Here is a 19,075-nt window from a genome sequence, read left to right on the forward strand (position 1 = left end):
TGAACAGGACTCCCACTGCAGCAATACATGGCATGATGCCAGAGGAGAGGTATACTGGTAGGAAACCAGATATTTCCCATTTGAAGGTTTTTGGTTGCATTGCCTATGTTCATGTGCCAGATGAGTTAAGATCCAAGTTGGATCCAAAAGCTGAGAAGTGCATCTTTATTGGTTATTCTCTGCAGCAGAAAGGGTAAAGATGCTATAACCCTTCTACTCATAAGTTTACAGTGAGCAGAGATGTTTTTTTTAATGAGATGAGCAACTGGTATAAACCAGTGAATGTGATTGATGATGTAGAGGCACAAAATGGTAATGCTGCACAAAATTCACAGCAGCAATCACAAAATATTAGTGGACCTGTAGTGTCCTCTAGTAGTGGTTCACATACTTCGCCATGGACAGGCAGATTGAGATCAGGAGAATCTCCTCAAAGCAATGCAGATAGTGTTATGCAAGTATCACGAAAGGGAAAAGAGAAAGTAGATCAGCCCATGGTTGATGTGAATGCAGGTCACTCTTATGTGGATGGTGAATCTAGTGGCTCAGAACAGAGCCTTGATGATGAGGTGGGTATTCTTTCTGTTGTTACACCTAGAGTAAGGAAGACAAGGGATGTTTTGAGAGCACTTGGTAGTGAGTCTATTTTGCGCAGGTCTACTAGAGTTAAGTATCCTGTGGATAGGCTGAAATATGATGGATTTATAGCCATTCACTATGCCTATATGGTCAAAGTGATACAAGAACCAGAACCCACTTCTTTTGAGCAAGCCATGGGAAAAGAAAAATGGGAGAAAGCCATGGATGAAGAAATGGATGCCTTGGAAGCAAATGCTACATGGGAATTGGTGCCTTTGCCTAAAGACAAGAATGCAATTGGCTACAAGTGGGTCTATAAGGTGAAGCACAATGTAGATGGTTCTGTGAGCAGATACAAGGCAAGATTAGTTGTCAAGGGTATGCACAGACATATGGCATTGATTATGAAGAAACATTCAGTCCGGTTGCAAGGATGGCAACTGTAAGAGCAGTCATTGCTATGGCTGTATCAAAGGGATGGTATTTACATCAGATGGATGTAAAGAATGCCTTCTTGCATGGTGATTTGCAAGAAGAGGTCTATATGGAGCAGCCACCAGGTTATGTGCATGCTGTTCATCCTGAGTTTGTTTACAGGTTAAAGAAAGCTTTGTATGGCTTGATGCAAGCACCCAGAGCATGGTTTGACAGGATAGGATAGTATCTTGTCACTATTGGCTTTCAGATTTCCATGGCAAATTTCTCACTTTATGTGAGAAAAATAGAGAAAGGTATTATGCTGCTTGTCATTTATGTTGATGATTTGATCATCACAGGTGATAGTGATGAAGATATCCTTCATGTGAAAATGCTATTGAAGCAGAAGTTTGAGACGAAGGATTTGGGAGAGCTGCATTACTTCTTGGGCATTGAGGTGATTAGATCCACAAGTCGGATATGGCTCTTGCAGAGGCAGTATGGATTGGACATGCTGTCCAAATATGGGATGATAGGCTGTAAGCCTATTTCAGTTTCTTTGGAGCCTATTTCAGTTCCTTTGGAGCAGAATGTGAAGCTGAGCGCAGATGTAGGTGAGCTTCTGGAAGACCCTATGTGGGGGTTAAAGGTCACTGTGCCTTAACCCCAGTTATGTACAATACTCAAACACATATATAAATGAATGAAAAAGAAGATTAGGGTGGTTCTGCACCCACCAAAACTTGTGGCTCTCTGCCTCTCTCTCGCTCCTTCTTCCGTTCTTGCTTCCGTTGAGAGCACTCTCAACTGGTATCAGAGCCCGGGTGATCTAACTGAGCGTGCGTGAATGCTGAAAGCTCAACAGCTCTGTGGGAGGAAAGAGAAGCTCTATGTTGTGGGCGACTTTACTTGCATCCGAGTGTACAGAGACCTTGGAGGAACCTTTGGAAAAGTCACTTTGGCTTTGCGAAGTGGTTTTGAGAGCCTGTTAAGTGGTTTGAAAGAAAAAGTCGTTTTTTGAGCTTTTCCCTATTCCGTTCGACGACAGAGACTCCGTATTGACTTGTAGAAGCAACTATTGCTTGCTTTTGGTGTCCACATTACTTCAGGAGCTTGGAAACACCTTCATTCTTGAATCTAGGATCATTCCATTGGGCCTTGTACCTAGGCACATCATCACCTGTGACCTTCATTTTGTAGACCCATTTACATGGCAATGCTTTCTTTCCATGTGGCAAAGAAACCAAGTCCCATGTCTTATTCTTCATAAGTGAACTCATCTCTGATTGCATAGCATACTCCCACTTGCGTTGATCCTCGCGCATCATAGCGTCTCTGTAGCAAGAAGGCTCCCCGCAATCAGTAAGCATCACATAGTCTACCCCTGGAACAAACCTATCAGGCGGTCTAGACACTTTAGATGATCTTCTCAAGGGCATTTCAACTTGCTGTCCCATCTGCATATCAGCCACATTTGGCTCATCATTTCCTCCAATAGATGATCCATCATCTACCCTTGATTGTATACCTGTGGGAGTACTTGGTGGCACCATTTCTTGCACATTTGGTGCATGGACAGCTTGCTGTCTATCAACATATGCAGGTGGATTCACATCCTGGAAAGTGATTCTCCTCATTTCCACATCCCTCATGGGTGCCTTATGTATCTTCTTGTCATTGAAGACTACATCATGGCTACGTATGATCTTCTTTGCTTCTGGATCCCAGAGACGATAGCCCATCTCTCCACTTTCACCATAACCCAGAAAGATGCATTTCCTAGACTTAGGATCTAGCTTCTTTCGAAGCTCTTTTGGCACATGTGCATATGCCTCACACCCAAATATACGCAAATGAGAGTAAGAGGGCTTCTTTCCACTCCATGCCTCTTCAGGAATACCACCATCCAAACTCTTACTAGGTGATCTGTTGATCACATGCACTGCAGTCTTCATTGCCTCAGCCCAAAAGCCACCAGAAAGACTTGCATTGGAAAGCATGCATTGCAACCTTTCTTGAATGGTACGGTTCATCTTTTCTACAACTGGATTTTGCTCTGGAGTATGAGGGGATGTGAGCTCCCTCTTAATCCCACGTGTATCACAGAAATGCTGAAATTCATGAGAGAGATACTCTCCACCATTGTCAGTCCGTAGGCATTTAAGCGTTCTACCTGACTGATTCTCAACCAAGGCCAGCCATTTCTGAAATACCTGGAACACATCACTCTTCCGAGCTATAGCATAAGCCCACACTTTCCTAGTTGCATCATCAATGAATGTCACATAGTATTCAGCCCCACCTAATGACCGTGTAGGCATGGGACCACATATGGTTGCTAAAGGGTTCAAGCAAGAGAAGGGTGTGGACTTTGATGAGATATTCTCTCCGGTTGTGAAGATGACCACACTTAGATGCATGCTTGGACTAGTGGCAGTAGAGGATTTGGAGCTTATGCAAATGGATGTCAAGACAGCTTTCTTGCATGGGGATTTGCATGAGGAAATTTACATGGTGCAGCCGGAAGGCTTTGAAGAAAAGGGCAAAGAGCATTTAGTTTGCAAGCTGAAGAAGAGTCTCTATGGTCTTAAGCAAGCACCTAGAGAATGGTATCATAAGTTTGATGCTTTCATTCGGTCCCAGGGTTTTAGAAGGAGTGAAATTGATCACTGCCTCTACACTAAAAGGGCTAAGGATAGTAGCCTAATAATCCTGGCATTATATGTGGATGATATGCTATTGGCTAGCAAGAATACTTATGAGCTAGATGCATTAAAGGCCAAGTTGCATGAGGCCTTTGATATGAAGGATTTGGGATTTGCAGGTCATATTCTTGGTATGCGCATCACGCGTGATCGGAGTAGGAAACTCCTTTGGCTTTCACAAAAAGAGTATGTTACAAAAGTATTGCAGCGTTTCAATATGGAGGGGGGGAAGGCAGTGAGTACTCCATTGCCTCCATATGTGAAACTGAGTCATACAGATAGTCCCAAATCAGATGAGGAGAGGGCCATGATGGCCAAGGTTCCTTATGCATCAACAGTTGGGAGTCTTATGTATGCTATGATAGCTACTAGACCAGACATTGCATTTGCAGTGGGAGTTGTTAGCCGCTATATGGCTAATCCAGGAAAGAGGCATTGGGAGGCAGTTAAGTGCATCATGAGGTACATGAAGGGTACCAAGGAGATGTGCATCTGCTTTGGTAAAGGAGACATGCGTGTACTTGGGTACACAGATTCAGACTATGCAGGGCATGTGGATAGTAGGAGATCCACTTTTGGTTATGTGTTCACCTTTGCAGGTGGTGCAGTGTCGTGGATGTCTCGCGCACAAAAGTGTGTTGCTTTGTCTACCACAGAGGCTGAGTATGTTGCAGCCACAGAGGGTTGCAAGGAGGCTATATGGCTTGATCGGCTAGTGGGAGATTGGGGGATTCATACAGGTGTACCGACATTGCATAGTGATTCCATGAGTGCTATTCAGCTAGCACGGAATCTGGTCTTTCATGCAAAGACCAAACACATTGAGGTCAGGTACCATTTCATTTGAGGACAAGCGCATAGAGCTTGTCAAGGTTCATACAGATGATAATTCTACAGATATGCTGACGAAGAGTCTACCTAGTTAGCGGTTTGAGTATTGTTGTGTATTGATGGGCATTGGATAGTATGCTCACTGGTTGTTCTCCCTTAAAGGCACATTGTCCTTTAAGTGGGAGGTTGTGGGGGTTAAAGGTCACTGTGCCTGAACCCCAGTTATTTACAATACTCAAACACATATATAAATGAATGAAAAAGAAGATTAGGGTGGTTTTGCACCCACCAAAACTTGTGGCTCTCTGTCTCTCTCTCTCTCCTTCCGTTCTTGCTTCCGTTGAGAGCACTCTCACCCTACTATGTACAAACGCATAGTAGAAAGTTTGATTTATATGACTATTATTAGGCCAGATTTGAGCTATGCTGTTGGGTTGGTAAGTCAGTTTATGCAGGCTCTAAGGAAACTGCATTTGGATGCAGCTAGACGCATAGTGAGGTATGTGAAGTCCACATTGCAGTATGGACTATTTTATGAGACTAGGATTCAGATACAATTGCATGGATACATTGATGTTGATTGGGCTAGTAGTATTTTTGATAGACGATCTACCAGTGGATATGTGTTCTCTTTTGGAAGTGCTGCAGTCACTTGGAGCAGCAAGAAATAGCCTACAATTGCCTTGTCGAGCACAGAGGCTGAGTATAGGGGTACAACAATGGCTGCATGTGAGGTAGCTTGGTTGCGTAAGCTACTTTATGATATGCATTAGTCTACGGATGTGCCAGTTGTCATTTATTGTGACAACATGAGCAGTATAGACTTGGCAAATAACCCAGTCTATCATGCTAGAACAAAGCACATTGAGGTGTATTATCACTATGTGCGGGAGAAGGTTCTAGTAGGTTCTATTGATCTGGTTTATGTCAGCACAGAGGATCAGGTAGCTGACATATTCACGAAGGCATTGGGTGTAGAAAAGCTACGCAAGTTCCGAGACCTGCTTGGTGTGCAAGAATTGGGATTGAGCTCGAGGGGGAGTGTTGAGATATCGAGCTCCACTCGTGATACGCCAGGGTGACCGTTGTGAATTTATGTCACCGACTTGTTAGCTGCAAATGCGGTTGGTACACCGCCCATGAATAATAGCTGGATGACAGCTATCTTTATGTACTCTAGTTAGTGGCTCAGTTAGTATGCCACCTAGGTTAGTTGAGTTGGTTTGAGACCCATGTATAGGGTTCATCTATTCCTTTTGTACAAGGAGAGAGTTCTTTTTGGCTTTCACAACTAAGAAGAGGAAAACTGTTTTCAGCCTCCACCTTTGTGTGTATTCCCCCATTGTGTATGTGAGAAAGTTGCAAGTGAGACTCCTTACCTCTCTCCCACTCTCTTCACAAAAAGTTTATTGTGTCCCTCTATGTTGTTTCTGAATCAATTAGACTAGACCGTTAGCAAATTTAGATAACATCCCATTGATATGGATAAGAGAACCTTCAAATATTTGCTAATGGTCTAATATTTGCTCTTATTTTTCTCTCTACCCATGGTCTAAAACTAGCCATAGTTCATGCTTACACTTGGTATATGACTAATTGTAACGAGTCAAATGTGTATATGTGTGTTCTTTTTATGTTTAGGGTAAAAATTAGGAGTGCCCTACAGCCCGTACCCTTCCACTCCCACCCTCGCCCCCCCACCTTAACTTAAGTTTAAGGTTGACAAAAAATTAAAATGGGCCCCCACCCGTAATGTATAAGCTTATGCCTCATCTCAAAAAATCCCCCTATTGTACACGCATGTAATATCATAAGTTTCCCCTTGTGAATCCCTTGGGGCCTATGGAATCTATGAAATTGTAAAAAGTAACCAATGAGAATTATCTTTGAAAAATCTTAGCTCAATAAAACAAGATAAATTATGCAACCAATTTTCACGCTCTAGATGATGTTAGAGCACATTCCTACAATGGGAAACGAATGTGGGATTATTAAGGAGGGTCCAAAATTCATTGTTCCCACCTTGTTCTCCATAAATCTTGCACTAGTTCAAGAACTCAAACAAGCTCTACTAATTTGTGAAATTGGTAGAGAATAAATGTGTAAAATAGGGACCACTTCCCTCCCACTGAGTCATATCCCTCGTGTTGTGTCTTGAGGACTTGCAATTCTCTAAACACATTGTGTAAATTTCATAGCAAAAGTAGTGAAAACATTGTTTTGTAATCCCTTCTTCCAAGGTTATTTCTTTGCTTCCTTGGGTTTTTTCCAATGCAAGAATGCGCTTTTAGAGTGCATTCCCATCTTTGGGAAAAGTAGTGACTATAGTTACGAAGGGCTCAAGGTGCATTGTTCCCACCCTCTCTTCCACAAAAGTGGCTATTGAATTTGAAGTTTCAGGATTTTCCATTAATATTGCAAATTTGAGCGATGTAAAGCAGGAAGATAAGCAACCTGTTGAATCAGAGCTTCTCCACAAACTCTTCCTTAAGCAACCTTCATTTTGCATCGTCAAGGAAATAATTAGCTTGCTTGACCTACCATGATCTATGCCTATGACTTCGTGCAAAGGTTTTTTGCATGCAAGAACCCAGTCTTAGATTGCTATCAAACAATCTAGAAAAAGCTTTCCATATAATGTTGCTTAACATCAACTTGAACACTAATCTTAGAGCACATTGCCACGATACTCAACTGAGATTTTTTAACTTGCAAAAGTGAAAGCGGATGTGAAAACAAAACAATTGAAAAGCTATAAAATTTTTATGACATTTATAGCTACATTTAAGGTCCTTTCCACAATTTGGGCTCTAATATTGCAAAAATGGAGGACGCCCTTATTCTCTTTTGTTTATATGCGAATGTGCTCTTAAGGGAGCTACTTTGGTCCTCTTTCCATGAAGGATGAATGCGTGCAAAATAGTTGTTAGATTGGCAAAGGGGTTACCTCACACTTTGACATTTGGGAAATGAAGTGGCTGGGGATGACGTAGGGGATTGGGGAATAGGTGTGGTGTGGGAGGTTGGGGCCAAGGTCGAGGCGTAGTAAAGTGGCACACATTCACTGCAATGGGCAAGGCGGCATGTGTAGCATTGCCACCTTGTTGCAATTCTTGTTGATGAACTTGTAAGGCATTCCCCTTGCTTTGCAGCTTCCATGGTGGTCCATTAGAGGGTGTTCTTGCTCAGCACTCACATGATGGCGGGCATTGGTGGGTGGCGCACAACAGAGTTTCTCCCACCCATTGCTTGCCTAATAACGAGACCTACACTGGTATGGGATGCACAACAGAAGCCATACCTTTGTGAATAGATTCTTGTGAGAGAGCCTTGAAATGCTGAGGCAGTGGGAGAGACTAATGGGGCATGAAAATTCCACATTTTGGTGCCGAGATTTAGGGGCGTCATGTGAGAACCATGGTGGCAGAGAGAAAAAGTGGCATCTACATTAAGCAGGTGTCCAATGGTGTGGACTAGCATCAATTCTCATGAGGTGCTTGCTGTAGCAACATGATGGAGTAAGGGAGGGCCATGGGGAGTCCTTCCCTAGGAGGAATCCGATCAAATTTTGACGAGGTCGAGAGTCGTAATCCGATCGAATTTCGATTGGGAGAGGCTGACACGTGGCCCTTCTCGGCCGCCAAGGTGAGTTGGGAGGCCAGCTGGAGTTGACATGGAGCACTTTCCGGTTAGTTTTGGCTAGAGGTTCTCACTTAGGGATTTCGGGTTTTATGAGGGCGTTGGTGGAAGGCTAGGATTAAATCTTGGCCAACCACTCACCTTGACGGAGTGGAACTTTGAATGGATAGACTTTCCTGGTTGGAAAGTGCTTCGACCAATAGCCGCGAGCCGGACTTTGAGCACTTTCCAACCACGAAAGTGCAACCCCCACGTGGAGGGTGTGAGGCAGGGGTTAGAACTTTACCATCGTTAGCGTGCTGTTGTTGGGTTGAGCTGTGCATTGATTCTCGCGGCTTTTGGCTGTCGGAAGGCGTTTATCTTGCACAGGAATACTCGCGAAGAATACATCGCTATCAGAGAAGAATACGTCGCAAAGGAATACATTGCTGAAGAATTCACCGCAAAAGAATACCTCGCGAAGCAATACATTGCTAAAGAATACATCCCAGAAGAATACCTTGCGAAGCAAGAATTTGTAAATGAAAAGAAATTGTAACAGATTGCGCAGTGAATACATAGAATTACACTTTTGAACACTGTCTGGATGACTACACGGAAGATATTCTGCAGATGTATTGGCATTATAAAAAGGAAAGTCTATCTGTTATTCAAAACATATGAAAATTTGAAAATCATGGCAAAGTCTTTCTTGCAAGTCTTTGTCGCTGCGATTCTAGTTCTCAGAGTTTATCAAAGCGTCTATGTAAATAAAAAGAAGATGGAGTCGTTAATTGTTTTTTCTCTGTTCTTGTAACGAAGTTGATCGCACAATTGTTGAAGACTGGTTGCTGGAAATGAGTAGATTCGATTAGGAGTGTAGATCTTTCTATTGATAATGCTTTGGCTCCCTCTGGCCATGATTCTTGAACGAATTTGAAGTCAGGATTCTCTGATTGGTCGAAGATGTTCCATAGTCTTGCTAATCCTTCCTGACTTGCTGCAGAGATGTCGAGTGAATGTATATTTGTGCATGCAACAGATTGTGCAATAGTGCGTCTTTTTCTGCACTAGGGGCGTTTGCAAGCTGTAAATTCCAGAATTGTGTAATTGTACTTGCAAGATTGAGTTTGGACCGGAATATACCATTGTGAAGATGTTCAGGGACTCCTTTTGTTGCGTTTGTATTTGTGCTGGAGTTGTGTGGAATCTGCATACTATATGCGAAGAAGTATGAGATTCTGGTTTTCGTTTACCTGTGCAAAGTTTGATTTTTCGTTAATGCAGCTTTGGGAGATTCTGTGGAGAAATGTCATGTTTTGGCGGGTAGAGGTGAAAACTTGGCATGTCTTCCATTTTCAAATGCAGAAGGGAGGATTTTCGAGTGGTGTGGACTCGCATGAATCCTCATGAGGTGCTTGCTGTTGCAACATGATGTATCTCGGGAGGAATGTTCGGCCGGAGGTCGGGAGCTATAATTCGGCCGGATTCCGACGGGGAAAGGGCGACAAGTGGCCCTTCTCGGGCTGGGAGGCGAGTTGGAGTTGACATGCAGCATTTTCCATTGAGGTTCAAACTTCACGGACGGATTCCGGGTTTTATGAGGTTGCAAATGGACGGGCAGGATTAAATCTTGGCCGACGACGAGGACCTTGACGGAGTGGAGCTGCTAGAAATTGGAATTGTGAGAACGTGAAAATTGTGATTTGAATTTTCGGACGGAATTGTAGAAATAGCTGCCGGGATTTGAATTTTCGGACGGGGAAGGCTATATACATGTACAGGTGATGCATGATTTTGAATCTTGGGGCTTGCAGCTGAAATATAAAGCCTCATCAATTCGATCCACGGTCCAAATGACAGCGCAGTTTCGCTGTAGAAGATAGCGAGCGAGAGCTTCTGTGGGCTTACGGAAGCGGCGGCGGCAGTTGAGAGGCGCTTTTCTGCGGTGGGTTGATGAATGTGACAAGAATGTGTTGAGAGAATTGCTGGTGAAATCGTTCATCATCGACGCGTGAAAGGTCACGATGGATGTGACGACCGAAAGCGAATTAAGAGGAAGACGAAGAGGAAGAGGAAGAAACAGGAAAGAGAAATCTTGCAGAAGTTCACGAGATCTGCATCCATCACTGGCTGGCTGGCTGGCGGTTGGACATTCGCCTTCATCTGGCGACTGCAGAACGCGCCCCTAGCTGCTGCTGGTAGAATATCCACCTCTCCAGATTGACTAGTCGCGCTTTCTTCTTTGCAGTCCCTTCAATTCCACCCCGTAAGTTCCGTCGTTGCTAGTTGTATCCCCGCGCGCTTGTAGGCTTGATGAGCTGAATTCCTAAAGATAGGACTTCCAAGCATACCCGTTGCAACGCAGATCGCGTTTGCTTGATCTTCGATTACTTACAGAGCAAATGTAAGGAGCCGAATTGCAAGGAAAGAAGGTGACCGATCGTACAACCTTTGGTTGTTGCCTTCTCCCAGGAAACTTCCCCAAGATGCAATTCGACGCGAGGCAGGCAGTGGCCGCCGCCTTGACTATCGGCATGTTTGTAATGCTACTGCACATGATAACCAGTGAGCAAGCGCCAAGGTCTCTAAGCAGCTCACAGGTATTTACATTGTCTGTCAACGACGGTACCTGTGACTGCCCGTCCTTTTTATCATCACAGTATCACAAAATACAAAAGCACATTTCATTCTTGTTAGTCCACAACGCCTATTCGTTGTTACTGAAAGGATCCAGTTCTGATTTTGAAGGAAGCAGCCTTAGTCGTGTTAGCTGCAGAAGAAAACCTGGAGGAAGGCGCGACAAAAGCTGCCAATACGTCACAGGACGGAACGCCAGAGGAACTATGGGGGCGACAGGAACGCGCACTACAGCCTTGCTGGAGCAAGCATATTCCGAGTGAGTACGAATAGCCACAACGCAACCTTTCCAGTCGAAATGTTTATCGGATAGTCAAGAGATGCTTTCAACCATCCTGCAAGGAGGGTCTCCAAGCTTCAGGGTTGTTGTAGCGACAATGCGAGAGCTTTTAAATTTGTAAGCCTCTTGAAGCTGGGCCTCACCTGCACAATTTAGGGGTGTTTTGCCCTGAATTGAGCTGTCGGCCTCTAGAAGGGCAAATTTTCGGGACACTTCAATTCTGTTTCCTGATATTTGTCAAGCTTATCTCTGCGGTCTGTGTTATGTGTCACTTAAATTTTATGAACTTTATTTTGTCTTTCTCGCAGGCAGACGAGGGAAGACACGGGGTTATGTTCTGGTTAGATTGTCAAATGGCCCACAGTATCATCCTTCACAGGTTTCAATGCAAAATCCCATGTATTTTCAGATTTTTTTGAAAGTAGAGGAGGTCAGGCTGTAACACGTCTTTTATCCTATTCATTCAACATCCTATGCAATTATTGTAAAGAGACCGGGCTTGATTTTGAGTTTTTTCTCAACAGTATTGAGCTAAGAGAGCATGGGAGATCTCTCATGCGGGATCTTAGCTTCAATCAATCTCGTGAGTCTCTCACAGTGGCTTATGTGTAAGGATCCACCTGTTGGAATCTAATAAAGCACCGTCATACTCACGGATCAGACATCTGGGTGGTCTTGCAAATATATGATTGCCTTATATTTAGGACAGCCAGGAGCTTTTTCAGCTCTCATTGAGTGTGGAGATGATCATATGTTCGCCCCTTTCTTGATCTCTGTGTGACAGTGGTTGTAATGAGTTATTACTTGACGAGGCATGTTTGCACAGACATGAGTTAAGTTCTGTTGTATCAATATAAGAAAATCCAGTGTCGACGAGTTTAAACTGAACCACAATTCATATGAGAGTGGATGGATTATGGTTGCATTCCTGGACTTTCAGACTACAAGATCACAACACTTCACAGTGCAACAAATGAAAAATGTACATGAGATGGGAACACCACTTTAGGCAAATCCATGTTTTAAAGACACATATTTATCCTGTACTAAGACCATTAATTACAAGGGAGAGGTCCATAGTGCCCTGTTATTGTAAACGTCCACTGAAAATTTCACAATCCTCCAGTTTAAGGAAACTTGCCACTATCCACATCACCTCCGTCCTAGCTACTGGCCCTGTATAACGTGTATGATCTCCAATCAATCCTATGTGATAATATTTTACCCTCAATTGGTCGTGTTCCCTTCGTAGAGCTGGTGGTGTCCAATTGTCGGAGCGACAAGTCTTCTGCCATCAGAAGTCCAGCATCTGGTAAACGAGGTGAAACTATTTTCAGCTCCCTAGTATGGGATATCCTTTGGTCTCGTGGAGAATCCCATACTCTTTTTCCACTGACGTTTGCCTCAGAGGCTAGGGAATAGATGCCATAGCCTCTCTTAGCTTGGCAACATGACTACCAATAAATAGGGCCATGTTATGATAGTCCAATCTGTTCACACGAAGAGAAAGGGGATCTGTCATTGATCCACAATCTCGGAAGTGTTACGTTTCAGTTGGAATGGAGGATGGATTAGTGACAGAAAATCCTCAGAGAGACCGTTGGTAATGTATAGATATGTGAATAGTTGGTTGTTATGTTGTGTAAAACTAGTTTTGGTCAAGGATTTGTTTGTCAATGTCTTTGACGATGGGTTAGAAAGTCCTATGGATTTCTGCGTGATGTGTGCCATCGAAGTTCCAAACTGATAAAAAGACAAAAGCTGAAAACCAGCCCATGTGGCTAACTGATACAGTCCAGATGGTGGACAGAAGTCCAACTGAGATGTGGGACCAAAGGGTCACACAGTTGCAGTTATGCATCCAAGCCTACACGGAGAAGTTGGAATTTGAATTTACCAGACTTGCTCACGCACATGTAGCTCTCGGAGTGGAACATCTCCAGCCGAGATGCAATATGTACTCTAAGCTAGAAAAGTAAATGCACTGATGGAAGTGATGTATAAAATCCTTACTAATGCCAAATGGATTGTGTAATTTGGATTATATAGAGTTAACTTTTCGAATGGATGTAGCAAGAGGAAGGTGAAAACCCTAGAAGTGTGTCAAAACCCTATAGATGCGATGGGCATTTGCCATTGCTAGGAAACTATCAAAATCATCTATCAGGAACTTTTTGAGTTTTCTGCACCCACTGACCACAGCACTTGAGGCGCTTACACGGACTCTTACATCTAGACCCTCACTCCCTCTTTCCTCTCATCAACTCAACAAAGTTCTGACCGTCATCAACCTTACTCAGCCAGCAGCGCATGCATGATCATGAGCTTTAACAATTAGCTTGGACATATGTTACTGGAGTAAATACATACTCATCTCTTTTATTAGCAGGTTGCAGATGCTGTAATTGTTGCGCGATCTCTAGGAGCCACCTTAATGCTACCGACAATAATGGAGGCTGCAAAAGAAGCTAATAGGTTTTCATCCTGAGGCTACACTTTCAATTGACATATCTGTTCACCTTGCTTGTCATTCCTTCTGTCATACAAGTTAATTAGCAGGTCTTTGTAGCCTCCTTTATTTGCTAACAGAACTCCATGTTTTAATTGGCAGTGACTTTGACAAGATTTATGATGTGAATAACTTCATATCCAGTCTGAAAGATGTGGTCCGAGTAGTAGGACGGCTGCCAGAGAATGTAAGATCAATGAATCCAGCAATGGTGAAGGTGCCTTATCATCCTACTCCAGAATACATAGAAGAGATTGTGCGACCTATTCTCGAAGAAAACCTCATAATTCAGCTTATAACCGTCTTTTCCCCTTCGAGTTTGAAAATGAAAGTGTCGGATTCCAATGAACTACAAGCAATACGGTGCCTGGTGACATACAGGGCCCTACGCTTTCATCCGCAAGTGCAAAAGCTTGGACAACAGCTGATTAATAGAGTGAGAAAAGCCGATGAACTAGCAAACAGCCATTTTATTGCAGTAGATTTGCGGGTAGATCTGCTGAAGCAGAAGGGCTGCAGACAACCAGAAAAGTCAAAAAAGAAGAAATGTTTCAATGCATATGACGTGGGAAATTTCTTGAAAGAATTAGGGTTTTCCTCCAATACAGCAATATATCTGACTCAGTCAAGGTGGGATCAAAGTCTTGATCCACTTAAGGACATCTTTTCAAATGTTTACACGAAGGTAATTACCTTTTTTAAAGTCTTTTCATCTTTTGTATGATCAGTTTCCATGACCTCCACCCCAGCCCTAGAAATAGGAGATTGAACGAATTTATGCCTTTGTAGTTGCAGCATGCTTGTACAAACAGTAAGTTCTTTGGCTTGTAACATTTATCTTTGAGAAGCAAATTTAGGAGATGTGTAGTGAATTAAGCAACTGATTATAGTGTTTTAAGTGTATTGTATCCGTGAACATAGTGTATATAGTGAATGATCTTGATGGACAGCCATATGAGCTGCATGTAGTAGCAATAATCCATGTGATGAATAGGTTTAAGCCATTACTGGAAGTCCTTTTTGTTAGGTTAGAATTACACAACCCTAAACTTCATAACATGTTTTTTTCCTTGTCTTTTGGCAAAAGTAGGAACAATTCTTTTAGCTGTGAGAAAGGGAATACTAATCAGCTATCCACAGCAGCAAAGAGCGGACCGGCCCCTTACAGGCTGCTTTGCGATGGTTCTCTGCTCGCCACCTTAGGAACCCTAGAAAAAAAAGAGCTGTGAGGGCTACAAATGATTTTTGTGAACTTGTAAGAAGCGCATAAAACCTAGAGGTGAGGCCTTACAGAATCCAGTGATGTTCAAGGCCAAATAGACTGCTGGTTGGATCTGATGTGAGCCCATCGCTAGGCAGCAACAGGCAACTCACAGGTCTACCTATGTGGAGGGGAGGAGTTTGGTGTGGGTGTAAGGGACCAGAGTTATCTCAAGCTTGATCATGGAGGCCTCCCTCCTCATGTAGGCCAGTCTCGCCCAAAATCCATGCAAGAACCAAGCTACCGGCCACTACTCTAGCATCCTTGGAGACTGAGCAAGGATCTTGAGAACATGCCTTCTAATTTGCTGGGCAGCTTGGCATTTTCAGAGACAGTGCAGATGGCTTTCTGACACCACCTGTGCATCAGTAGTAGCTGCCATATTGTCTTAATTGCTCCAACCACGGGGGAACTTTGCTGTGTGCAGCTAGCTCCAAAATGCACCCAAGTCTGTGACCGTAGGTGGGCCTACAAGCTGAACAATAGCTGGTTGCAGATGTGCTACTATACTATGTCCAAAAATGCATGTTGAAGCATCCTTCTCTTCTTCCTTGTGACCTACATCTTGTTGGGATAATGGGGTCACCTCCCCACTTGTGAGCCCCCGACATTGGGGAGGTTGACATGCAGCAAGGAATGGCCAAAAGAGGTTGTCATGTGGGCAGCAGACTGGCTGCCACATGGATAGCACGTACCTTATATTCATTTCATTTTAGGGCAGAGTCATGGGCCATCCTGGTCACAATCTTTGGCTGGCAGTCTGCCCTGGTTTAGAGGGGCTGGAAACATGTCAGCCATGAGCCCACATGCAGGGCCAGTGAGATCGAAAAGCCCAGCACAAGAAGTAGCAAGACACGCCATTTATAGGCCCTGGTACTGCTCGACAGCAGCAACAGACTGCAGTAGCTGCAAATTGCCAGTACAGTAGACTGCCAAGTTGGCACTCTGGTGACCAGGTCAGCTGGACCTGGTCGGCCAAGGAGCCCCACTTTGGGGTTCCACCCATCCTGGATTTCCGTCTGCAGATCACCATTCTGGAGTGTAGAGCAGAGGAAGTTCCAGTGATCAGCATTAGTCCTACTAGGTGCACATACCAAAGGGGCAGATCTATAGCAGAGTAGGAGAGCAATAGGAGGTGTACTGAAGGGAAAGCATACTCTATAATCTTGTAGCTACTGAACCCTACAGGAATATGTGTGGCAGAGATGTGGAGTCTGCCTCCGTAGGACAGCATATGGAGCCTGTGTGGGTACCTTACGTCAGTGGGAGTGTGCTGAAGGTGTTGGTAGACAAGGCATTTTTGTACCTGGTTCTTGATATCATTACATATTCTAATTTCATAGTATTGTCTTGCTAGGATGCATTGGTTCCTGGAGCGACGTTGTTTGATCTCAATCTATCTTTTTCAAAAGTGATACCCTTGGCTAGTTTCTCCACACAGCGGAAATAGAAATGGATACATAATAATTACAAATTTGTTGATTAAGGTGCATGCAATGGAAGGATCTTTAGAAGGAGAAGGGAATGGCTTAATTCAAAACTTCATACTTTCTCTGTCCACAAGAGAGAACTCACAAGCACCAAATTCAGGAGATAGACAACAACAGAACAGTCCGAAATTATCTCAGAGTACATTGCACAAAATCTGAGCCAAACACTCTTTATAGAAAGCTCCACGCAGCAATCCGCTGTCCTGGATGCTTTACGGTGAGCACAAGTACTGCTCCTATTTCTGTCCTTGCACTCCTTAGGTTGTGTGGTCCTTAGTGAGCTTCAGTGGCCATTTGAACAGTCTGAGTTCCTCAGACAGCACCTGCCAGCAAACCTGTGTTCTCCTGCTTCTAGTCTGAACTACCTGTTAGTCTCCACAATGAGACCTTTTATAGAGGGCTCCTTTTATAGTGGCCGACTAGTCCGTAAAAGCAGCTGGCCCAGTCAGATAAATCAACCAACCAGCCACAGACTGGGCCACCCAGTCTGCGCTCATCAGGCCTACATAGGGCCCCCAGTTCTGCCAACCAGAGACTGCCCAGACTCCCGATGCCCGTTGGCAATCCTCCTTGGTCTCTGTATATGCGTAGGCTGGATCCTGATCCAGCCCTGCTGCAGCCACCAGGCCACCTGCTAAACCTGCCTAGATTGACTCATGGATGGATGGATGGAGGGGATGTGAATCTTATGAGGATCCAGCTGATCAGGTTTGAGGTTTAGATAGAGTCATCAAATACTCTAAAGTCCAACAATTGGGAGAGTTTCCATTGGTAGTTCTTGTGCCTAATTTGGGATTTGTCGGACTGCGTTGAAGTCAAACTATGCTTTTGTTAGATGAGGAGAGATCTGTTCCATGGTGGACTAGGATGATTTTAATGACAACCTGCTCATGTTATGTTTTGGCTAACTCTTAGGTTTGACTCAGGTTGGCCCTTTTGTTGTGTACTTCGAATAACTGCTTGTGGTCAGTAGGCCTCTGAGTCTTCCCTATGGTGATACTAACATGTCTCGGCAGACTATTCTTGCCTTGTGATTGCTTGCCTCATGCATTACAAGGTGTGAAGGAATGCGTTTCTGTGAAAGGTCTTTTCAGGTTGAGAGCTTCACCTCTGCTGCCCTTTTAATCCACCTTGGATAGGAGGAAGACTTCCATGACCTCTCTTGTACATGTGCACTATTTTCCAATTAGAGAGCTTGATGGTTGAGAAAGGTGTTGGCATTGCCTGCCAGATCTATGCACTCCTTAGGAAACTAGGCTTGCTCTTTGTTACAGCTTTACTAATTTTGTGCTCATAAGAAACTTCAGTATTGCAATAGTGAATCACAAAAAAACACCCAACAAAATGAAATGTTCTCTCGATTCAAGGTTTCTTTTAATTGGATGAGATTGAAGTGATCACAAAGCTACTTTGTTCATCTATCAACCTCTACTCACTCGGATAATGTCCTTCGTAAGTCTCTGATCCTTCTGTTTTCTCCACTCTTCTAGCTTTGTACCTTTTGAAACCATTTGTATGCTAGTTCTGTTGATAGTTTGATTGCTGCAATCTGTCTTCAGCAGTAGATTTACACTTCTCCACCTTCTAGTAATGAATGGTTTAATCTTAGGTCAGTATCACAAATTTGACATTCCCTTGCTCAACAGAGAAAATAGACTGGGGGTATTATTTGGCAAAGATATAATGTCATTCAGGCATAGTAAGCTGTCTCAAAAAGTAATTGAGATTGATATTGTTTAACAATTGTTGACTATTGTACAGGAGTTCATTATACCTTCTAATGAAGAGAAGCAAAGTCTTTCTTCTGGGAACACACAATTCGAGAAGGCCATAGACTTCTATGTATGTGCCCATAGTGATGTATTTGTTCCAGCCATATCAGGCATTTTTTATGTAAGTGTTTGTGGGGAGCGTATATCTGCTGGCAGAACACAAATACTTGTGCCTACAGCAAAGGAAGTTTCTTCACACTTACAGGTCTCTGGGGTCCGGTCCCGATTTGTTACAAAGAAAGACCACACTGTTTACTCCTGTCTCTGCAAAGCTCCAGGTAAAGCCAATGAATCCAAGTAAGAGGTCTTTTACTTGGCTGGCCACAGACAGAAGCCTGATCTTTTTGATAGCTCATGAATAGTTCCGTGCATTCTCAGGTATTGTGAGATTGTTGTTGAGTGTTCTTGATTGCATTGTTTAGAAAGTTGAACTATAGTTGTGGGCCTTATTTTCAAATAAGATTAGAGTCAAGGACTGTTAAAGATGTAAAGAATAGAGCAAAGCAGGATTTGCTTTCCATTGCAAAAATTGCTTTACATACTAAACCTTCAATTTTTTGTATTTTAAGCTTGTCCTCACTTCATATTCACCTCTTTGGGTTATCTCAAAAATGTAAATGGAATTTTGCATTGTATCGTCTCAAAATGAAATTGACGGCTTGCATTGTTCCAAACCATGTATGGATATTCAAATTAATGCTATTCCAAACCAATATTTGGATGTTCAACTTAATACTATGCCATAAATGTTCAATATTTAGTGCTTCCTTTTACACGTCTGGGATTCAACTCAGTACTTGTCAAAGGTGCCTTTCTTGAGATCGCACGCAAGCCCCTCATTATCAAGCACGATGCACGGTTATCTGTATCGTTGCAGCTTCCATGTTTACAGCTAAAGATGTCTTTATTATAGTTCTGTAAAAAAAGCAGTGCCTGTCTCTAAAACATTTATGCAAATTGCTTTTGTTCATCC

The 19,075-nt window shown here is 43.4% G+C and overlaps 1 protein-coding gene across 3 annotated transcripts; it reads left to right on the forward strand.

Annotated features, from left to right (window-relative positions):
• Window positions 1-10,059: 10,059 nt before the first annotated feature.
• Window positions 10,060-18,687, forward strand: LOC147901407 (protein MANNAN SYNTHESIS-RELATED 1-like). Of its 3 annotated transcripts, none has more exons than XM_087375728.1 (7): window positions 10,060-10,419; window positions 10,626-10,753; window positions 10,902-11,049; window positions 11,379-11,449; window positions 13,457-13,545; window positions 13,682-14,264; window positions 18,092-18,687. In XM_087375728.1, the coding sequence occupies exons 2-7, from the start codon at window positions 10,640-10,642 to the stop codon at window positions 18,401-18,403; spliced, it is 1,317 nt and encodes a 438-aa protein (XP_087231854.1). In that variant the 5' UTR covers window positions 10,060-10,419; window positions 10,626-10,639; the 3' UTR covers window positions 18,404-18,687. The 3 variants fall into 3 exon arrangements, with proteins under 3 accessions (XP_087231854.1, XP_087231855.1, XP_087231856.1); XM_087375729.1 differs by having other exon boundaries at window positions 10,060-10,351; XM_087375730.1 differs by having other exon boundaries at window positions 10,061-10,753; window positions 13,460-13,545.
• The last annotated feature ends 388 nt before the right edge of the window (window positions 18,688-19,075 follow it).

This window comes from Dipteris shenzhenensis, chromosome 6, assembly GCF_047967505.1.
Source record: "Dipteris shenzhenensis isolate YYH24624 ecotype China chromosome 6, Dip_SZ_1.0, whole genome shotgun sequence".
NCBI classification, from domain to species: domain Eukaryota; kingdom Viridiplantae; phylum Streptophyta; class Polypodiopsida; order Gleicheniales; family Dipteridaceae; genus Dipteris; species Dipteris shenzhenensis.